The sequence below is a fragment of the Pyrus communis genome, chromosome 17, assembly GCF_963583255.1.
Source record: "Pyrus communis chromosome 17, drPyrComm1.1, whole genome shotgun sequence".
Taxonomy (NCBI): Eukaryota; Viridiplantae; Streptophyta; class Magnoliopsida; order Rosales; family Rosaceae; genus Pyrus; species Pyrus communis.
The window spans coordinates 8,135,820-8,147,325 of NC_084819.1; the positions used below are offsets into that span (position 1 = coordinate 8,135,820).

The 11,506-nt window shown below is 39.8% G+C and overlaps 1 protein-coding gene across 1 annotated transcript; it reads right to left on the reverse strand.

Moving 5' to 3' along the window:
• Positions 1–3,720: 3,720 nt before the first annotated feature.
• Positions 3,721–4,422, reverse strand: LOC137721961 (uncharacterized). The gene has a single exon (XM_068460977.1). It carries the CDS (start codon positions 4,420–4,422, stop codon positions 3,721–3,723), a length of 702 nt encoding a protein of 233 aa, XP_068317078.1.
• Positions 4,423–11,506: the final 7,084 nt, after the last annotated feature.

The following is an 11,506-nucleotide window of genomic DNA, read 5'->3' on the forward strand; positions in this document are numbered from 1 at the left end:
GGGACTTAGCTTACCTTACTTTCCAAACCGTACTACACCTCTCCACGGTAAGAGCTTCAAAACACCCAATCACCCACTTCATACACTTTGTCAGTAGCATGCCGGTTTGCTAAGCTCTTTTGTCGATCCTGGGCTGTTTTCAGGTTAGACTTAATTACCTAAACATTTTGCGTAGTCTCCTCAACAATCTCGAGGCCCACCAAAACTCTTTCTCCAACCTCTGACAAACATAAGGGTGTACGACAAGATTTACCATATAGTGCCTTAAATGGTGACATGCCGATACTCGAATGAAAATTGTTGTTGTAGGCAAATTCCATTAAATCCAACCGCTTGTGCCAAGCATCGCCAAACTGCAACACCGAAGATCTCAACATATCCTCCAACGTTTAAATGGTCACCTCTGATTGTCCGTCTGTCTAAGGATGATATACCATACTATAGAGTAATCTCATACCCAAAGCTTCCTGAAAAGCCACCCAAAATTTAGAAGTAAATCTTGGGTCACGATCCGAGACAATACTCACTGGAACACCATGATACTTCACAATCTTCGATACGAACAACTCAGCTAATCAGCCCAAAGAATACTTTTCCCTCACCGGAATAAAATACGCTGACTTAATAAGTCGATCAACTATCACCCAAATGCCATCAAAACCATTATGTGTACGTGGAAGCTTGTACACAAAATCTATAGTAATGTTTTCCCATTTCCACTCTAGAACAGGAAGTGGCTGCAACAACCCAAACGGCTTCTTCCTTTCAGCTTTAACTTGTTGGCAAATGACACACCTACTCACATACTTAGCTATCTCCCTCTTCATACCCAGCCAATAATAAAATGGTCGAATAGTATGATACATTTTAGTAGCTCCTAGATGCATCGCATAAACTGAGATATATGCTTCATCAAGAATTGCTTTCTTTAATTCCAAATTATTCAGCACAAACATTTTACTTTCCTGCATAAGCATGCCATCTGATTCACAAACTCTGAGGTCTTTCCTTTTCCCTCTGATTCCTTGCTTAGATTATTTCCTCGGTCTCTTCATCAACCATCTGGGCTTCAAGTACACGATCAATTAAAATCGGCCTAACTTGAAAATTAGCAAATAAGGCTACCCCCTGATCTTCTACCTCTAATCTCACTCCAATGGATCTTAAGTCTGCCAGAAGAGGAACATGACTAGCATACAACGCATTGATACGGCTCCGAGATTTTCTGCTAAGTGCATCAGCTACCACATTCGCACAATCAGGGTGATAATCAATCGTGCAATCATAATCACTAAGCAGTTCCAACCACCTTCACTGATGAAGATTAAGATCCCTTTGTGTGAAAATATTGAAGACTCTTATGATCCGTAAAGATCTTGCATTTTTCCCCATAAAGATAATGTCTCCACATCTTCAAAGCAAAGATAATGGCCGCTAACTCCAAATCATGCGTAGGGTAATTCAACTCATGAGGTTTTAATTGTCGTGAAGCATAAGCAATCACCTTACCATGCTGCATCAACACACATCCCAGACCATTTAAAGAAGCTTCACTATAAACTTCAAAATTACGACTATCATCCGGGAGTGCCAAAACAGGTGCATGAGTGAGACAATACTTCAATTGCTGGAAACTCTGCTCACAATTATCATCCTACTCAAATTTAACATCCTTTCTCGTTAACCTTGTCAATGGTAAAGTAATCACGAAAAAATCCTTTACAAATCGTCGGTAATACCCTGTTAAACCAAGGAAACTCCTCACCTTAGGTCTGTGGTCACTCTCATTTCTCCACTGCTGCTACTTTTTGAGGATCCACCAAAATACCTTGAGCAAATGTGACGTGTCCCAAAAATGCCACTTGATCTAACCAAAAATGGCACTTGCTAAACTTAGCATACAATTGGTGTTCCCTCAACCTTTTCAACACCAAAGTAAGATGTCGAACATGCTCAAATTTAGACTTAGAGTATACCAGGATATTATCAATGAAGACAATGACAAACCTATCCAAATACGGCTGGAATACTCGATTCATCAAATCCATAAAAGTTGCTGGTGCATTCGTCAATCCAAATGGCAGTACCAGAAACTCGAAATGACCATAACGAGTCCTGAAAGATGTCTTAGGGACATCCTCACTACTAATCTTCAATTGATAATAACCAAACCTCAAATCAATCTAAGAAAATACACAAACACCTCGAAGTTGATCAAACAAATCATCTATACGCAGTAATAGATAACGGTTTTTAATTGTTGCCCGATTTAATTGTCGGTAATCAATGCATAGCCTCAAAGTCCCGTCTTTCTTCCTCACAAACAACACTGGAGCTGCTCAGGGTAAAGTACTAGACTGAATAAAACCTTTATCCACTAATTCCTGCAACTGGATTTTCAATTCCCTCAACTCAGCAGGAGCCATACGATAAGGAGTCAAGGATATAGGATTAATACCTGGAAGCAAATTAATGGTGAACTCCACGTCTCAGTCTGGCGGCGAACCAGGTAAATCATCAGGGAGAACATCAGGAAAATACCTAACTACCCTTACATCCTCCACACTACTAGGAGCAACATCGTTCAACACCACATAAGCTAAGTATCCTTGATAACCTTTTGATAACAACCTTTTTGCTCACATAGCAGAAATAACGCCATGTCTCACCCTACTCTGCTCACCCACAAAAGTAACCACAGGTAATCCAGGACGATGGAAGGTAACTATTTTCCCGTAGCAATCTATATTGGCATGATTGAAATGCAACCAATCCGTACCCAAAATCACATCAAAGTCAACAATATCTAACAGGATAAGGTCAGCTGGCATAACTACATCCTCCACCATCAGTGGACATCCTGGATACACACAATCAACAATACATCTCTCCCTTCTAGGCATAGCAAACTCTAAATCATACCCTAGAGGTGTAGGGTGAGGTTGCGTCACTTGAGCAAAAGTATGAGAAATAACAGAATGTGTAACACCACAGTCAATCAATACTTTAGCAAAATAACCAAGGATATTTAACGTACCCATGATCAAGTCTAGATTATTCTGAGCATTCTGCAGAGAGATATTGTGGATACGCCCCTAGATCTGCTGCTGTCCACCACGACCTCTACTAGTCTGACCACCTCGACTCTGCACACTACACCCCTGACTAGGCTGACTAGACTGTCTTGAAGATCCCACACTACTAGCAGCAATCTCCCACTGCTGAGGCTGTCCTTCCTGGTACCACTGAGATCCACCCGCTGGAACTGGAGGATACGGCATATAGCCACCAAAATACGTGGGATACCCACTCTGAGAATACGGATCCTGGGGATACGGATATTGTCCTGGGGCATAAGGAACGGCATCAACTGATAATAATAGGCACCACCACGACCTATTTGACCATAACTACCAGAGCCAAGGACCTGCTAGATCGGCGCAGTTAGTGGCAAGAAAGACTGTTGGGGCCTTTGCTGACTCTGGGGACAATTTGCAGCTCGATGTCCCACCTGCCCACAAGTAAAACAACCATTGCTGCCTCTCCTGCACTCTCCAAAATGCCGATTATTACACCTACAGCAAACCGGAGCTTTCCTCTACCAGTATCACCCTACCTCTGGCCTCTAGGACCCCCAGCAAATCTACCTCCTCTTCCCTAACCAGTGGCACGAAAACCACCACTGGAAGAACTGGAACTAGTCCCACCTCGCTTAAAACTCTAGGTCTTGCGAGGTCCTAGAGATGCATGACCCTTGCTTTTGTCGTATTTCCTCTGATTGCCATCTTTTTCTTCCTCCTCACTCTCGCTGGGCATGTTCTTGGAATCCTCAATCTTCAACAGTGTGGTCGCTATAGAACGCCACTTCTTCTTAATACCCAAATGAAAACGACGAAGCATCTCCCCTGGATTGGCAGCAACCTCTGGATAATAACGGGATAAATCAGTAAATCTCCAATAATACTCGTTCACCGTTAACTTCCCTTGCCTTAACTCGGTGAATTTCTGCTTTTTACAATCAATGTACTCAGGAGGCACAAACCTTTTTCGAAACAACTGCATAAACACTTCCCAGTCAGTCCTTTCCTCCGGGGTCAAAGGACAAACCTCCTGTTTCCACCAGGATGACGATTCCTTACCCAAGAACCATGATGTCGTCTCAACCCACTTCTCAACAGGGAGATTCCCTTGATTATGCAGCACTCGGAAAGTCTTCTCAATATGTTTCAGCCACCGCTCAGCTCCCTCAAAACCCTCGTGGCTCTCGAACTTATCCAGCTTTAAATTGTACATGGTCTCTAAAAGAGTCATCTGGGGAAGGCAGAGCGCCGACTGAATAGCGGTAGCGATAGCTTCCCCCAATTGAGCTACATCGGGGAAACTAGGCTCAGCAGAGCGACGTGGTTCCCTACGAGGCGGCATAGTTCTAACAGAAGACACCAAAACAATTAGAACATTCACAAAACATACAGGACTGCCAAACCTATACTCTGATACCAAACTGACACACCCTAACCGAAATCAGGGCATGTTGGCCATCACGTGAGAGTGACGTAACCATATGCACAGTACGAAAGCTAAGAATAATAATAAAAGTACAAATAAATAAAAAATCAAACTACACACAGAGTAATTAACATACATGTGCAAGCATAAGTGTGAAAAACTCAGAGCACAGAAAACCTAGTGCAGTCTAGAGGAACAAACACTAACTAAACACACCCAGAGGGGTCCGACACTGGTGATAATCTGTCAGATATGCCGTGAATTCCTCGTGAGCCACCAAAAGAGCAATCCAAACTAGAACCTGAAGGGGCGCAAAACAGAAAGTGTGAGTGGGCAAAAACAAAGCTTTTCAAAATCATTTCATTAACAAAAGTTCTAACCCCTCGCTGTAAAACTTGTATAGTTTCCCAGAAAATAGAATATACACATATATAGAAAACATGCTCAGAAATATGCCATGTCAAATGCCTCAACCTAAACTGTAAGTAACCCAGGTAATGTCAATCAATGCAATGTAATATGTCAGCCGGAGTCACCTAACGTGACCTGTATGGCTGAATCTAGAGCTCAAATCCCCAACTCACTAACTATACCTGCACACGAGTCAGAACCACCTAAAGTGGTCTGTACGATATGACTGGGTGTAAATAAATACGCTCAAATGCTACAATCACGTGAAGACTGGGCGAATAATCATGTGTCACCTACGAGTCGGAACCACCTATAGTGGTCTGTACGACAGGACTGTGCACCTAACTTGGATCCAAGATGAGCACGTGGTGCGGGAGTTGAACATCACGTGAAGGACTGTGCCCTACTCTGGGCGGGAGCACTAACACCGGAATGCATAAATAAATAGGCAAACGCAATGCATGGCATTTAAAACATATAAACATTCCATTTCATTTTCTGGGAAAAACCACAAGTATATAGGTATATACGGAAAACCAAAAGCCCACTCACTGGTATGTGGAAGGGTCGTAACCCCCTTGCCTCGAGTGACTGCACTCGTCCTCGGGATAGGTCTCACCTATATGCGAAACAACTATAAAAACATTAATTTAAAGCACATAACCAAAACTAAGTAATAATTTCTCATACAATGCTCAAATGGGGTGTGTGTATACACCAACGTGATCTACTCAACCTCACGAACATCCTCATATTTTTAAAATAATTTTTCGATGTCTCACGCACCCCCACGCGCAGGCACGTGCCTGGCGCACGTGTGGCAACCCTAACAGCGTTAGGGAATATTCCGTTAAAATTAACAGATTTTATTAAAGTTAACCTGACGCCGTTAAGAATATTCCGTCCAAACTGACGACTTCTCCGGCACACTTCCGGTGCCATCGCCGTCGCCAGAAAACCGGAAAATTTTCAAACCTTCGTTTCTCACTCGTTTTTCAACCAAATTCCATGACATTGGTACCAAAATGAAGCTTACAACAAGTAGAACAAAACCTTACCACTTTCAAGCCCTGAAATTCATGGAATCACGCCGGAGAAACTTCGCAAAATCCGGCCAAACCTGCAACTCATGATCCCGACATCCAAATCCTTCCAACGAACCACCCCAAGCTTCCTAAGGACATCACTAGGCTTCCTACAAGCTTCAAATTCCCTGAAAAACAACATTTCACGTGTGTATGAACAGTAACCATAATCGGGGTTCCTTGGTTCAACATGAAATTGAAGGATTTCCTACCTGAAATAGGTATGGTTGAACTCGTATGATCCCCACGAACACAAAGGTATAGTTTTCCACCTCGATCTACAACGTTTTCATGGGTTTTGGGTCTTGTCCGTACGAAGAAGAAGAAGAGAGAAAGAAAGACAAGGGACAAGGAAAGTATACAGGAAGGAGATGAGGATGAGAGTGTGTGTGTGTGGTCCAAATGCAACCAACCAAATCCCAAAACAACCACACAAATGACAAATATCCACTAGGGGCAAAAACGTCATTTCACACTTACGGTACAAATAATTCAGGACGGGCTGTCACACATATGCTCAAGATTCTCGCATGATGGCTTTAGTGTCTAATCCCATGGTCTTTTTTTTTTTTACTTCTTCACATTGGATGGTGGCACACATGCTAGAGAAAGAGGCAATCTCCAAATTCATCGAAATGTCACTTCTCAAGTCTTCATACTCTGAGCTTAAGCTTGCTAGTAGTTGGAAAATTTTGTCCTTCTCAGTGTTTTTTAAGACACCGTAGCGTCTGGTATGAGGTCGATAAACATCTGGCTTATTCCGCACAGTGGTAAAATCGCCAAGATGTTGCACAAAAGACCTGGCTTTTTGTTGAAGAGCTGTAACGTCGCTCTTGGGTTAGAAGACTCGAGTCGAGTTGTTTTGATTGCTATACAATTTCTTCACTTGTTTCGTAGATGTTGTGAGGAATCTGAGTAGCTAAAAATTTCAACAATTTTCCTCTTCATAGAATTAAGCAACCAATACATAACTAATTGATCTTGCATAGCCATGTTTCATAATTTGGAGGCGTAACTTCAGGTGCTTGAATGACTCCATTGATGAAGCTGAGCTTGGCTTTTCCATCGAGAGCCAAATTACCAAGGAAGATAATTCAATTCATTTAACAAAACTGAATTGAGCCTTTGACTTGGGTTGATATCAATCTCAGAGAAATTTGTAGGAGGTGAGGCAGAAGTGTGAACAATGTGAGTATTTAATTGCAATTTGAAAGTATAGGATTCATTGTTAATTTATTAAAATAGAGTGAGAGAGGGTTTAGCAGGAAAATGGAGAGTCTGTCTAATTTTTAACATTGGCGGGAAACATACTTGTACAATCTAATTTTTAACATTGGCGAGAAACATACTTGTACAGTACACCACGACACACGACAAATATTTATTCGATGGTACTTTTTTTAATACGTATGAATCATTTATTAGACAACGTTACATATTGATTGCAGGAAAGAATCTATCAAGTAACGATCGGTCGTCTCATGTTAGTTGGTGAGTTGTCGAGATGGGTGATGGTAGTCGTCTCATTCTTACGCTACTTTAGTTATACCCCATGTACTCTGAAAAAATTTTACATTATTCTCTACACCTATTATGTCATGTTTTACCTAACTGTATTCTTGTGTCCTACTTTACCCCATTTCTTCAACTAGATTAAAGTAGACGTTAGTTTCACTAACATGACATGGACTGTTTGATCTTTTCAACTCGACTTCAAATTCATGAATTACCTACAATCCTCAGACAAAAACCAACAGTAATACAATTCATCAATGGCATGTTTACCAAACAGGGTAGCTGGGGAGAATTGGAATTCACTACAACAAAACTGGTCTTTTACTGCACATAAAGGGCAACGTAAACAGTTACTCACAGCGTGAGCCCCTAAACAATAAAAACCCCTATCATTAAAGATTTTTTATCAACATACTTTAGTAGTCGTGAATAATTTAAGCAAAACACACCGTAAATACTCTTCAAGGCATGCCTTGCGTGCCTTAATTGCACGTATTCCAAAGCATTCTAGCGTTTACTAATTTAGGGAATTAGAAACGGGTGGGGTATGTTGGAACTAAATTTGCCCACTTCTGTAGACGGAGGCCAAACTCAACGGAACTGCCCATGATCTCCAGCGAGGGGATAATGGGGCTGAATGAAGGTTGCCGTTGAATCCAGATCAAATTGCCCACTTATCTCTAAGGAAGGAGAATCAAACCACGTGTGCAGTTCTAAGAAAGAATGGTGTGATGTGCAATACATCGTAAATCATCTTTGACGAATAGTTTATGGTGGGGCATTAAGCGGTTCCATGGACTTGTCTACGTATAGATGGTGGCGTACATGAGAGATGAGCCTCTATTAGCCGTAAAGAGAATATGAGTATGATAGTTTTGTAAAAAAGATAAAGATTCGTCGAAGGTCCCCTGTTAAATACCCAGGCTAGAGTATTTACAAAGATCTTAAGAGTCTAGGGAAAGTTGGGAGACAAGTACTATCTTTATGGGCTTAAGCCCAACATATCAGACTAAGATTGTCGGACTACACTTCATGGGTTATGGGCATTCTTCACTATCACATGTCATGGGCCAAGAAAATCATGGTCCTGCAAGGTCCGCCTAATATCTGGAATCAAATTCTAAAGCTACCCGGAATTGGATTACGTAGATAGCAGTGGTATTTAGATTTTTGGGAAAATGCTCCATCCGGAATCAAAACTTCTCTTCCCCAAATACGCATGTACTTTTACAATAATCCTAAAGCATCCTTCCATCTTCGTTTCTCCCTCCACCGACTGCCAGACGACTGCACCCACCGACTCGATTTCGTTGGTTGGTGACGACCCAATATTAATAAAATCTAAGAGAGAGGAACTTATAAGGTGTGTGTGTCCGAGAGAGAGAGAGAGAGAGAGAGAGGGAGAGAGAGCATTAGTGGCGGCTGGTGGTGATAGATGAGGCGGTGGCTATGGAGTAAAGGGGTGGGGAAGATAGAAATAGGGCCAAGAAAGCGGTGGCCACAGAGTGGATTAATATCATTGATTTTTATTCTCTTTAACATTTTACGTTTACAACAAATTCGTAGCTAACATTCATATTTGACCACCAATCCTCCCGAATTAAGGTAATTTCTTTAATTTGATTGTAATATCTTTCCATTGAAGAAGAAATTAGGGTTTTATAGATTTAGGGATCGTTTAACTCTAAATTAGGGTTTGTAAAATTAGGTATTTCATAATTAGAATTTAGAATTTAGGGTTGTCAATTGAGACAACCATTGTTATACGACTTTGGTATTTCAAAATTAGGTTGTAGATACTTGAAAGACAAATGTGTTTACATGTTTGAAGCAATATTTATATGAAAATGTGATATGTAGATACTAATTAATATGTTGTTTTTCATTTGATTATTTATTGAAATAAAATATACTTTCCTTAACGAGTGACAAGTCGGATTATATTACCCATTAACTTTAAAGGGTCAAGTTCTGGTTGAGTAATAATACCTGTTTATTTTGATGGGTTTGACATGATATGATTGCCTAAGATATCGATACGTCACAAAAATAACACGAACAAGATATGATGACCAGGTCTACATTAGGCATCTCCATTGTTTGTGATACCCTTTTCACCAAAAGAGGAAAAGACCAATACATAAGATACCCTTATCACCAAAAAAGGAAAATGCTCAACATAAGATTTCTTATGTATTACGGTACAGTCACACGACATATATGTAAGTTTTGTTCATGAATTCTTATTTCGTTGGCACGGAATATTATATAACCGGTACTCGTGCTATGCAAATTGTTCTCCATTTAAATATATGAATTATTTCTTATATTACTTGCTGGAGAAATTTTTCATTGTGACATGAACATAGGTGGTATACCACGTGTTTTTATATAAGTAGTGAGAAATTATATTTTTTAAGTTATTAAATTTTTAGCACACATATTTCGTCATTGATATAGTGACATATGGTGTACCACTTCGTGTTATAGTTACAGTGAAAAATATATCTACTTGCAGGTCTTCACTTTAAGAAACCAAACTTCTGGCTCTCCATGGTTTTGGAGTTATTTGGATATCTAGCTGGACGATGGACCTTGCACTTGGAATCAATGCTAGAAATCTCGAGTTGCAAGCAAGTGATGGATTTTTGGAGTGGATAAAGTCTGTTTTTTCAACTAATTGCGCCATGGTTCCTTTTCTCTTACCCTCGCTCAAAATAGTAATATCGGTTATCGTAAAACAAAAATGTCAATTATTTAAATAATTAACTTAAAACCAATATTTAGTTTTTGTGTAATGCTAAGGAGACTAGATTTTGTAAATTAAATGATATGAAGATTGATAATTGAATTATTAAGTTATTTAAGTATTAATTATTGTTTATTGACGACACATAATTTAGTTTGTAAATTGAGTCTACAAATTTAATCTACCTAGTATTATTCTTAGTTTTTTTAACCAAAATGATAGTTCATGAAATATGAATACAGGATTTTCTCCATCATACACCACCCACCCACTCCTGACCAAACAAATTTATGACAAAAAAAAAAAAAAAAAAAAAAAAAAAGCCCTATATTTTCTCAATCACATTGTACATTCATCAATTTTTTTAGAAGAAAAAAAAAAAGGATAAATTACATTTTGCACCTTCAAGTATGGGTATAATTACAACCTCATACATCATTTTTAAAACATTACAATGTGATACACTAAATATAATTTAGTTGCAATTTCATACAATCCATTACATAATTTGTTAGATTGGCAATTAAGTGATGATTTGGCAGATATGAGACCCATTTTTTAATGAGGTGGATGTCTACTTGGCGCCATGTGGATAAAAAAATTTAAAATTTTTTAAAAATATAAAATATAAAATCTAAAAAATTATTATTTAAAATATTTAATAAATAATTACAATATCCAAAAAAATATTAATCACCCATCACCGCACCCGCACCCCACCCCTCTTCCTTCTCTGATCCCTCCTCCAACATCCCCACACCTCTTCTCCCTCTCATTAACCTCATCTTCTATAACCACCAACAACATGTCTCTCCGTCACCATTAACCCTCGACACCACACCCTCACCCATGACCAAATCGCATCAATTCAAATCTGGTGTGGTTTGAAATTGGGAATTTCTCGAAGTTGTCAAAATCGAAAGCCTCCATTGTTGAAATCTAGTGTGGTTGAAATAGAGAAACCTAAGTGAACACGTGGGAGAAAGGACAGTGGTTCTGGTTTCGAATCGACGGAGGAGGTGGCAATGATTCTGCCATGGTGATAGCTCTGAGGTGGGTGGCTTCTTCCTGTTCTTCTTGTCATTCAATGGCGAACCTATCTGGAACCGAATGGTGTCAGTTTTTTTTTCTTGAACCCCCACCTGTACACATCCCACTCTAGATTCGTTGATCTCCATCCAGAAGCCCAAAAATGAAAATTTATAAGATGGGCCAAAGAGTGATGGGTTGTGAGTTGGTT

Bases quoted from the DNA above. Each gene is read 5' to 3' on its own strand.
- LOC137721961 (XM_068460977.1), bottom strand. From the start codon at position 4,422: ATGCCGCCTCGTAGGGAACCACGTCGCTCTGCTGAGCCTAGTTTCCCC.